The sequence below is a fragment of the Danio rerio genome, chromosome 18 (genome assembly GCF_049306965.1).
Source record: "Danio rerio strain Tuebingen ecotype United States chromosome 18, GRCz12tu, whole genome shotgun sequence".
In the NCBI taxonomy this organism is placed as follows: domain Eukaryota; kingdom Metazoa; phylum Chordata; class Actinopteri; order Cypriniformes; family Danionidae; genus Danio; species Danio rerio.
The window spans coordinates 11005830-11018051 of NC_133193.1; the positions used below are offsets into that span (position 1 = coordinate 11005830).

Consider the following 12222-nt stretch of genomic DNA (forward strand, 5'->3'; position numbering starts at 1 on the left):
ACAGATGCATGCATTTGCCTCCGTGTTGTGCCTCAATGTTTTGGCTTTGCATCCTGCTAATCTGATGACACTGACAAGAAATTTGCATGCTCTTTGGCTTCAGCTCCACAGTTTATAACTTAATGTTGCATGAAACAGAGGAATTGTTTAGTTAGATGCTGATGATGCTATTTTTGTTTTCTTAACAACAGAAGAAGCCTTAGACTACTCAAAGAAAGGTACTTTGGCATTTACTGGAATCACCTCTACTCCATATTCTCAAGGAACATCATATGGAGTTAACAGTTTGCTAAGATCAACAAATGGCATTGTTTACTCATCTGTGGCTGCACCTGTTCCCTCCACGTATGCCATTACGACCCAACCAGGTTCAATATTTAGTACAACGCACAATAGTCTGACTGATCCTACAGAACCATTGTCAGCATTTGAAAATCAGCCTGCTCCATATGGCTTCGTGCACACAGCCACAGACCAATCAATATTCTCACAATCTGATATATCAAAGGATATCCTACCCTCTGCGTTAGCTAGTCTACTTCCCTCATTGACAGCTTTCCCTGAGCTCTATTCAGATGCTACACTTGAGGCAATAGCAGCCTCACTGGATACACTGGTATCCCCAAATTTCCCTGATTTAGATGACAGCAAGAGCCAGCAGTACAAGGCAGAACATGAATTTTTACAATTAGAGAAGCTAAAGCAGCTGTGTCTAGCTGAAGAGCTTGAATGGGAGAGACAAGAGATACAGCGTTATCGTGAACAAGAGCAATTCATTGTGCAGAAGGAGCTGGAGGAACTACAGAACATGAAGCAGCAGCTTCTAATGCAGCAAGAAGAAGAAAGAAAAGCCCAACTGATCCTTCAACAAGAAACCTTTGCACAGCAGCAACATCAGTTAGAGCAGATCCATCGATTACAGAAGCAACTACAGCAACAGTTGGAAGAACAAAAGATATACCCATATGGGTTCGGCCCAATTGAGGGGATGTCCCCACCTATGGGCTCAAACATTATACTTGACTCAAAATATTCTGGGGGAGATAATGGACAGTATTGGCCAGTAAAGGATGACAATTCAATGTCTTCTGCGGTTTCCACCCATGACTCCACATTAGTTCAAAACTGGCAATCAACAACAGTACAGCACAGTTCAAACATTCCTGTAACAGTGAGTGCACAGACAAAGGAGCAAATGCAGTTGTCCACAAACATGTCTGATTCAGCAAAGCAAGAGCAAAATCTAGGGTTAAGTGGTAAGAAACTGATCGAGAGTGGTGTTCAAACGGATGATGAAGACGAAGTTGAGAAGATTCCATCTGGCAGAAAGAGAAGAAGTAGGAGAAGTGTAGATAGCTGTGTTCAAACTGATGATGAGGATCAGGATGAGTGGGATGTTCCTGTTCGGAGTAGGCGCAGGTCTCGTTCCAGTAGATATGCTGATGGAGAGAAGGGTAAAAGCTCTAAGGTGTCAAGTATTGCGATTCAGACTGTAGCAGAGATTTCAGTTCAGACAGAGCATTCGGGAACCATTAGAAGATCTCCTGTTAGGGCTCAAGTGGACACAAAGGTAGATTTACAGAGAGAGGGCCAAACAGAAAGTGATTCAGATATTACATCAGACAAAGATAAAAGACGCCCAGTTCCTACTGGGATAACTGTTAGCACACACCTAACAGCTGATGATGTTGGAACTTCAATGGTTACCAAGTCTCCAAAGGTACTATGCTCCCCAGTCTCACCAATGTCCCCTGGGAAAAGTTCACAAAAGATGCTTACAGCTGATTCATCAAGGCATCTCAGTAGTCCAAGATCACTACGGGCTTCACAACGATCTCTGTCTGACCCCAAGTCACTTAGTCCAACAACTGAGGACAGAATGATGTACCAGTACTCAGAAACCTACTCAGTAAGTTAAATCCAGTTAATTCTTTTCTTGTTATGTAAAAAAAAAAAACATTTTTTATTTTATTATATCATATTCATAGCCAATTTACCATTATGTATGTTTCATTTCTATAACTTGCTTGTTTCTTTTCTTATTTCTGTTTCATCATTCTTTATAATTTTTCACAGAGCAAAGGTTCTCAGAGTGGCACACCAGTTGGCTCTTATAAGAAAGTAAAACGCACTCTACCTCATCCACCCCCGGAAGAAGATAACATCATTGGCCTCTCTGGGTACACCACTTCTTCAACCAGAAGACGAATGTGCAGGAACACAACTATGGCACGAGCCAAAATCCTTCAGGATATAGACAAAGAGCTGGATTTAGTTGAACGTGAGTCCTCCAAACTCCGTAAGATACAGGCAGAACTTGATGAGGAGGAGAAAGAGATAGATGCTAAATTGAGATATCTGGAGATGGGTATAAATCGAAGAAAAGAGGCTTTATTGAAAGAGAGAGAGAAGAGGGAGAGAGCCTACTTACAAGGAGTGGCAGAGGAGCGAGACTACATGTCAGATAGTGAGGTCAGCAACATCAGAGAGGCACGAGGCAATGGTCATGGACTAGAAAGGCCACGGACTGCCCCACAGTCAGAGTTTAACCAGTTCATCCCTCCACAAACTGAGTCTGAGTCCCAGTATGCACAGCTTACGAGCCCATACTCCCATTATCAGTATGCATCTCAAACAAGTCAGTACCCTCAGCAGACTTTGTACCAGCAGCAGTCTCTTTACCATCAGCAGGTGTCCCCCTACCAATCCATCTACTCATCAGTGCCCTCACTTAATCAGCAGTCCCAGCAGACTGGCTATGACCATTCCTCACTCCTTCTGATGCAACAAAAGCCCCGTCAGACTACTTTGTCTGACTTAGAGCCAAAAATAACAACAAACTATGAGGTTGTACGCAACCAGCCCCTCCTAATTGTCCCTACATCCACAGAGAGTGCCTATGGAGTTTCCCATCTTGGTGGCAAATACAGTAGCCTTGATCTGCGGATGGGCCTGGAAGAGAGAGCCAGCATGGCCAGCAGTCCCATGTCGAGCATATCAGCTGAGTCCTTCTATGCAGACCTTGATCACCACAATGCGAGGAACTATGTCTTGATTGATGACATCGGTGAACTCACAAAAAGCTCAACGGGTCTCGGGTCAAGCTACAGTATCGCCGATAAGGATATAAGCAAAGCTGATCGACTTCTCCGGACTGCTGATATTCGTCGAACAGCAGATGTGGCAGACTTTCTCAGTCCACTCCAGTCTGCTTCTCGGCTCCATTCATATGGAAAAGCAGATGAGGATTCCATGGAGGAGCCATATGAATTGAAGATGCTGAAACAGCAAATCAAGCAGGAATTCAGACGAGGCACTGATAGTCTTGAACAGCTTACAGGCCTGCCTCATTACCTCCATTCTGACACTAGTTTTAGACATTTCCCCAAAGCTGAGAAATATAGCATCGGGAGACTAACTTTAGAGAAGCAAGCTGCCAAGCAACTTCCTGCGTCAGTTCTTTACCAGAAACAGCTAAAGAATAAAAAAGCACTCATTGACCCTAAAATTACAAAGTTTTCACCCATCCAGGAGAGCAGGGACATTGAACTAGACTACAGCAACTTTTTGGCCTCTGCCTCATCAGTTGGTGGACTGTCTGCCAGGGCACGGCTCCTGCAGGATGAGATCACATTTGGTCTCAGGAAGAATCTAGCAGAGCAACAGAAATATCTGGGTTCAGCTCTTGGTGCTAACCTGGCTCAGTCCCTCAACTTTGGCCAATCTCTAAATCTAGGGCCTACCATAAGGTCTTCCCTGCATGAAGATGGCACCTACCCCAGCGGCACTCGATCAAGACCTTCCTCTAGGCCTTCATCTGTGTATGGACTGGACCTTTCTATCAAAAGAGACTTATCAAACTCTTCACTACGCTTGAAAACAGAGGGTGAAGGCATGGACTCCCAGTTTGTTTCTAGAGCTAAACCAACAAGTCTGCCAATCAGTCAGAGCAGAGGTCGAATCCCCATTGTTGCACAAAACTCTGAGGAAGAGAGTCCATTGAGCCCTGTGGGTCAGCCCATGGGAATGGCCAGAGCATCTGCAGGCCCGCTTCCACCCATATCGGCAGACTTAAGGGACCAATTTGGCTCCAGTCATTCTCTTCCAGAAGTCCAGCAGCACATGAGAGAGGAGTCTAGGACAAGCGGCTATGAGCGGGACATTGCCTTTATAAAGGATGACCTTCAGGGGGCCATGTCAGATAGTGAAGGTAAATTTGTTATGAGATCTGTTATATTTAGTCCCAGCTTCTATTAATGTGCATCTTTGTATGGCCCTGAATGCATTCTTTCTGTGTAAATTCAAATGTTGCATTTTTTCTTTAGTCATCTTTTGTTTCAGAATTGTTTACACGTTGTAGGCTATCACATTTGCATGACGTCATCCTCTTGTATTTAAAATTTCACCTCCATGTGTAAACATAACAGTTTTTATGTATAAAAGCCCCGTGTTTCTCAATGAATTTGCATGCTATCTACATGCAAAATGGGGGCTCGATTCCTTTATCGTTATTGTTCAGTCATATACATATAAATGGAAAAAGTTTTGGAGATCTTCAAAACTATTCTTCCAGCTATCTTTATCCACTGTACACTCAGTGCCTCTGTTATCTATACTATCCTACAGTTGATTAAGAAACTGCTTTGCCATATCCTATATTTTACTTCATAATTTAGAATGAATGATTATCCTAGAAAGGCAGTACACTGTTTGTCTATTTGTGAATGAATTGAACTGTTAATAATCTTGTCATGTGCCATATTACACATAAGAAAATAATACGATTATGCTGTTTAATGGAAGATAACAGAATATAGATTATACAAGTATATTTTAATAAAACTGAGGACACAATTTAGCATGTTTCTGAAAGTTGATCTGTTTATAACATGTATTCATTGGACTTTCTATTATCTACTACTTTTAACTCACTTGTTTTGCAGTTTTCTTCTTCATGCCATGTTAATGCTTATCATTGGTGTTTCCAATTTCCATCCTTAATAAATTCTGACTATTTCATTTTTTTCTTTTATTTTTTGCATGAATTGGCATAACATCTTGCATGATACATGAAAATTTATATATTTTCATTTAAGCTGCTTTGTGTGGTTTCTTACTTTATGTTGTGATTCATAACTGAAGATTAATCAAATGTTACAATCTAAAATCTCACAAATATTGACTTGTGATAGGTGATTTGTAAGATCATTATATAAATGTTTTGATTAATAATATGCTTCATTATTTTCTCTCTTTTTGTGTAAAACATGTTTGAATCTTTAAACGTTTAATGCTGATAAGATAGCAGTATTGGAGGGAAATACAAAACCCCCTTCTAGATATTGATGATGTCAATTTAACATCAAGCAATTTTGAAAGTCTAATTTAAGTTGGTATAAACAAGCAGAATGCAAAGTTCAAAGGTACATGAGCTGTCACTGGGGCATTACCTTTTCAAAAGGTACATATTTGTAACTGAAGGGTCCATAATGGTACCTTAGAGGTACTTTTTAAATACATTTGGGCACTAGTATGCACCTTTGAGCTACCACTGTGGACTCTGTGCACAAATATGGATCTTTTAAAAAAGGTACTGCCCCAATGACAGCTCCTATACCTTTATTTCTGAGCATGTGGTTGGCTAAACTAGATGTTTTGCTAAATGCTTTACTTAAATTAAAGTCAAAGGAATGCTCCAGCTTTAAAAAAAAAAAAAAAAAAAAAAAAAAAGCTATTTTATTAGTCCTTGTCTGTAGAAACAAGCACAAATAAATCGATTTTACTTCGAGGAGTATTTTGTTCTTGCAACTGCAAAGATGCTGTCATTAGTTTTGAACCTGGAGCATTTAATTAAGACCAGTACTACTAATATTGCTAAACAAATACTTGCTTGTGTAAAGTTTAAGCACCTGTGTGAAGATTATTATGAAGGATTGTTACTTGTATGCTGCCTTGCATGTATTATCTTAGCTGAAGCATTACACTCTCAGAAATAAAGGTAAGCAAGCTGTCACTGGGGTGGTACCTTTTCAAAAGGTACACATTTGTACTTAAAGGGTCTATATTGGTACCTCAAAAGCATATTTTAGCACCTAAAAATTTTAAGAGGAACACTTTTGTACAGTTAAGGTACTAATATGTACCCTTGAGGTATTAACATGGACCTTTTAGTTACAAATGTGTACCTTTTGAAAAGGTACCATGCCAGTGACAGCTCGCGTACCTTTATTTCTGAGAGTTTTTAGTAAAACATTGACTCTAGTGGTTTTAGCAAATTAAAAAATGAGATAATTGCATGCATTATGTATTTCTAATAGCACAAGTTAAAAAGCTGTGCTGAAAATGTAATAGTGTGTATGTTATAGTGTAATATTCTTTAGCACAACATAGCTCTGTTTTAAGGATAATTTTGCAATGAATTCTCTGAAATGCAATGTTTGCACTACAGCTGGAGGTCCTAGCTGGAATGTGAAAGGTGAGAACTGCTGTTCAACAACCTTCAAAATATCATTAAGCATAAACCTACTTTCATGCGTGCCATAGTCTTGAGTGATGGGCATTTCTCTGTAGTACACCTCAGACCCATCCTGGTGTTCATTATCACTGCACTTTCTCAAGGTCTCTCTGACATAGCCTGATCATATCAACCGGGCACATACATGTCTACATACACAAGTACATATGTGTGCATTTCATAGCTCTTACTTTATCCCATCAAAATGTCATAAATACAAGGCAATCTTCAACTAGATAATAGTTTGAATACAGAACAAGGGTGCTGTTTCAGTTAAGGATACTGGACATCCTTCTGTTTTTATTCTATAGGCCATACCTTCACACCATGGTCAATGCATCGTCTAAAGTGACATGCACTGTTGATTTAAGGTGACATTTCCTTGCAGAAGGACAGCACATCAAGCCAAACTCCTGCACACAGATCCAGTTGTCAGTTTTCTCCTCACTCTATTAGGAGTTAAATGATGATTTGTGGCACACTGTAGTGCAGGCTCATGAATATAAATGCTTCGCTTACACAGTTTTGTAATCAAGGCACCTGCAGGTTGGGCAAAATATCCAGTAAACAAAACAGAAGAAATTGCTTGGCTGATCTATTTTAGGTTTGTGCTGACACATTCGACCTAGCTGGAGTTATGAATTATTCCAGGAATTCCCAATGTCTTTGAAGAAAGAAAAAAGTGCTAGACTATCTGAAATGAAAACTGGAACAAAAAAAGAAGTAGCCTAATGCAAATGTTAACATTACCACCAGTGCAATGTCATAGATTAAAACAAGTACACTGCAAAAATACTTATCTTAATCTGTATTTAGTCTTGTTTTTCTAATAAAAATATCCAAACATTCCTAAAACAAGATTAATTTACTTGAGAAACTCAAATGCATATCTTATTAATGCATATTGCTTATACTCTTAAAAGTTCATTCATCGAATTGTTGCTTCCCGGATGAATATGTAACTGTTTAACTGCAACTACATGCCAATTCCTTCTCAGTTGAGTAATCTTTGACTGTCTGCTTAATATCTGCTGATACTTCTTCAACAGACATTTATCTGACTATAAGTTACTTTGCAAGTACATGTCAACACACTAACACTAACCCCAATAACAGTCTACTTATAATCTACTGAGAATTAGCTGGCATGTAGAAGCAATGAAACTTAAATTCAACAAAATGAATTAAAGGGACCAGCAAAATAAATTGATACCAAACTTTTATTGTGCAAAGGTTCATTGTAGTTAAAATATATATATATATATATATTATCAAATTATTGATAAGTTCTGCCAACGCAATCTTACGACAATTCGTACCCTATTGATTTAGTGGCTAATTCATATCAATTTATACGATCTAATTCGTACAATTTAGTACGATTTGCTCATCCCTATTGACCGTTGGAGTAAGGGGTGGGGTTGGGTGCCACGCCTCCTTTTTAAAATTGTACATTTTCGTACATTTTCCTGAAATTAGCCACTAAACTGAGAAAACATAAAATACTTATGTTTTCTCAGCAGATCAGGCTGGTTCTGCCCACTGATAGATTCATTGGGAGCCCAATAACGGTTTTTCAATGGCATTGCTGTAAGAAAAAATAAACCTTTAGGAACCTTTATTTTGCCAGACGGTAACAATTATTTTAATGACAGATTTATAAAGATAAGTCTTATTTTAACAATTGTGCATCACAACTAAATTTATCTTTAGGAATGTTTTCTTTATAAAATATTTGTAATGAAAAACAAGATGAAAACACTTATTAAGAACTAGGGATGTCCCGATCAGGTTTTTTTTTTTTTTTTTGCCCTCGAGTCTGAGTCATTTGATTTGGATTATCTACCAATACCGAAACTCGATTCGATACTTCTATAATGCATTAAAATAGAAAAAAGAAGAGCGAAGAAACAGATCCGGGATGTTCTTTATTTTTTTATTTAAATAACCATCATTATTTTAACATTCAACAACTGTTAATAAACAGCACTCCTGTGAGGTAGCTTGAACAATCAAGTAATAATTAATATAAACTCTTCACTTTTGGACTTTAGTGCAACAGTAAATATTGAACAAATCTAATATAAAAACAAATAGCACCTCAACCTACTGTAAAATACCCGGCATGCAATCCCAAGTTTACAAATCTCACAGTTTGCTATGGCAATGTTGTCGTCTTCAATTTTATAATACCTCCACACAGCAGACATACTGCTTCTTTGTTCTACTTTGCTGGCATTTAACCAATAGCATCTCTGTAACAAAGTGATGTCATGCCACGCATGTTGCGGTTTTTGTGTGAAGTCAAGAAAGAGGTCTAACTCTGTCCTGACATATCAATAGATGTGTTAAAATATAATGAAAAAATATATGCTGCATGATTGGACCCGATTTCCGATCATGTGATCGAATCTGGACATCCCTATTAAGAACGTATGTAGTAGTTTGACCATCATAAATTATGTTTTAGCATCATGAAAGTCTGGTTTCATAGTGCAGAAGCTGAGGTTTTGTCTTGAGTAGTGATCAATTTGTATAGTTTAACTAGTGTCCTAGAGATTGTACTAACTAAAAGTGTACTAATCATCAGACATATGGTAAGACATCTCATCATCACACTCTTGTATGATGGTGTGTGTATGTGCGTATATCTGCTGTGGTTCAGACCCACAGCAGTTCTCTATCAAAATCTCGACGCATGACATGTAGCCCGGTCCTGCCGGGACACAGCGTGCATGTTCATGTATGCATGCACCAAACACGTCTCAGATCATTGCTTTTTCTGCCCTCACCCTTCTCTGTCACCGCTTCCCCCGGGGTCCAGATAATTAGCACATGTAGCTTTAATCTAATCGAGCATTCTCAATTTGAGGCCATGTAAGAACAGAGGTTAGTGTCCTTTTAACACAGTGATTGCTCTTGGAAGCTCTGACCCAAATCCTTCAAGTTGTCAGTTCAAACACTCCAGCAAGAAAGTGTCCCCAACTGGGGGTGGTGAAGAGATGGTTGTCTGGGAGAGAAAGTGATGGAGTGGGACACATGCCCCTGTTTTGTCACTTGTGATGGTACAGTGGCTGCTTTCTTCCTTTCTTCTAGCATATCACCTTCAGCATGAAGAGACAGACTGGTTTGACAAACCCCGCCAGGGACGTGGTGGACCAGAGTCTGGGCCTGACAGAAGACAGGTAAACTGCACCCACAGGGTGACTGTGATGTTTCCACATAGGATGCAGTTCTAAAATCTTTTGAAGAATTTCACATAAGTGAACTTTCAGACTGACGGCAGAAGGTCTTCAATCTATTCCTGCCCAAGAGCTATTTTTCTAACAACACTTTTGAATAAAAGAATGCTAGTTAGGTTTTGAAGAGTGGTTTAAACTGATTTGTAGCTGGTCATGAGCTGATTCTGCTTGTCCTAAGCAACTCCTGCTCAGGACCAGCACACGATGACCAGCTTAGAAACAATGTAAACCAGCTCAAAACAGCAATGCTTTAATCATACCCAATATTCAGTTTTTTTTTTAAACAGGGAAGTAAAGCAACCAATTATTATTTTGTTCAGAGTCATGTTTTAGGGCATGCAAATACAACTCCCCTATATATCTCTTCCTGTTAAGTTTATCCTGCTCCAAACAGAATTTCAAACCAATCAAAACAGTGCTCTCCTACATAAGAGCTCAGTGCACTAACAAGAAACCTCTTAAGGACAGTATAGAGATGTTAACTTGTTCAACTTTCACCCCCAATACCCCAAACTTCATTCCCATTTGGGTCATGGCACCAATGTAACTCCTTCCTTCTCACTTGCTCTAAGCTGGATTTGCAACAGTGTTTTCCTGCATGGGCACCGGTGCACTACAAATGTGACTCTTATGTTGGGTTCATATCAAAAGTGGAGCACTGTCACTTGCTCTAGTTTACTTGCGGGATGTTTTTTTTTACCTCAAGCTAATTTTCCTCTTGAGTTGAATTATTGAAACTTATGGAAAAGACATGATTGAAACTAATTCTGCATATTAGCAGGAAATGTATTGTGCACTCCACAACATATACAGTTGAAACCAGACGTTTATATACACTCTAAAAAAAAAACAATAAAAAAAATGTCTGATGGTAAATCATACTAAACGTGTACTGTTTTAGGTCCGTTAGAATTACCTAAATGATTTTCATTTGCTAAATGCCAGAATTTTAAGATAATTTCTTTTTGTTTGAGAATTTTTTAATTAATTTCTAGACAGTCAAAACTTTACATACATTTCCTTGGTATTTTTTTTACATTTGCTTTTGAACTGTATAACTTTGGTCAAGCATCTCACAATAGTTTGAAGGAATTTTGGCCCATTCCTCCTGACAGAATTGGTGTAACTGAGTCAGATTTGTAGGCTGTCTTGCTTTTTCAACTCTGCCCACACATTTTTTTATAAGATTAAGCTCAGGGCTTTGTGATGGCCACTTCAAAACATTCACTCTGTTGTCCTTAAAGCACATTTTAACTATTTTGGCTGTATGCTTAGGATCATGGTCTGTTTGGAAGACCAATTTGTGGCCAAGTTTTAATTTCCTGGCTGATGTCTTGAGATGTTGCTTCAGTATTTCTACATAATGTTCTTTCTTCATGATGCCATCTATGCTGTGAAGTGGACCAGTCCCTCCTGCAGAAAAACAGCTCCACAACATGATGCTGCCACCCCATGCTTTACAGTTGGGATGGTGTTCCTAGGCTTGTAAGCTTTCCGCTTTGCCCTCCAAATATAACACTGGTCATTGTGGCCTAACAGTTCAATCTTAGTTCCATCAGACCACAGGACATGTAACCAAACATTATTTTTTTCCCAGTGTAATTTAGCAAATTGTAATCAGGGTTTTTTTTTTTGTTGTTGATACTGGCTGGTTGATTTTCCAATGTTGTCACAAAAGGAAACAGTGTGTGTGTTTCTTAAATACTATTTTACAGTATTCTACACTATTCCTCCAATTAACTCAAATGTTGTCAATTAGCCAATCAGAAACTTCTAAAACCTTGACACCATCATCTGAGCTTTTTCAGAGGCAGAATAATCTTATTGTGTGTAAACTTAGTTATAACAATTTCTCAAAAAATATCTATCGCATTATTCTGCTATTAAGCATTAAAGAAACAAATATGATAATCCTAACTTACCTAAAAGAGTAAAGGTTTAGTCATATTAACATCTGACTTTTTTTTTAAATGGTTATGTGCCTTTTTATATGTTGTACTGTATGTAAACTTCTGGTTTCAACTGTATACCCTCATCAATCAAATACTTAATTTCCCTTTTGGTGTAAACCCAGCATTTTCTGGCGTTTCTATTACATTTATCACCAAACCCTATTCCCATATGGGTCATGGCATCAGTGTAACATCACCAATTCTACTCATTCTTCTCAAATCTGGATTAAATGAAATATTTTCAGGTATTGGAGGTGGGCTCAAAATTAAGGAATCTAAAGGACTTACACCAATAATTACAGACTCATATGCACAAATAAATAGCACATTTAAGAACCATGTCTTCTTATGTCAAGAGTCTATGCTGTGAACTTTCGAAAATGTAGATTTCGTTTATAGTGTTCGTTGTTATACTTGTAAACACACCATTTTTTTTTCCTGGAAATGAACTAGTTTTCAATCAATACGATGACACCTTCAAAAATCCTGAGGTTTATCGCACCTTGTTGGCTTT

The 12222-nt window shown here is 38.5% G+C and overlaps 1 protein-coding gene across 6 annotated transcripts in view; it reads left to right on the forward strand.

Moving 5' to 3' along the window:
• Nucleotides 1-12222, forward strand: part of pclob (piccolo presynaptic cytomatrix protein b) — a 121011-nt gene that overhangs the window by 73646 nt on the left and 35143 nt on the right. For 3 of the 6 annotated variants that reach the window (XM_021467758.3, XM_009293458.5, XM_017352021.4), the window contains exons 21-24: nucleotides 192-1909; nucleotides 2077-4210; nucleotides 6449-6475; nucleotides 9611-9699. In XM_021467758.3, the coding sequence (XP_021323433.2) occupies nucleotides 192-1909; nucleotides 2077-4210; nucleotides 6449-6475; nucleotides 9611-9699 (3968 nt within the window). Of the gene's footprint in view, nucleotides 1-4; nucleotides 1910-2076; nucleotides 5020-6448; nucleotides 6476-9610; nucleotides 9700-12222 lie in introns of those variants that run through there. The other 3 variants (XM_017352020.4, XM_021467759.3, XR_012394303.1) reach the window with 2 other exon arrangements.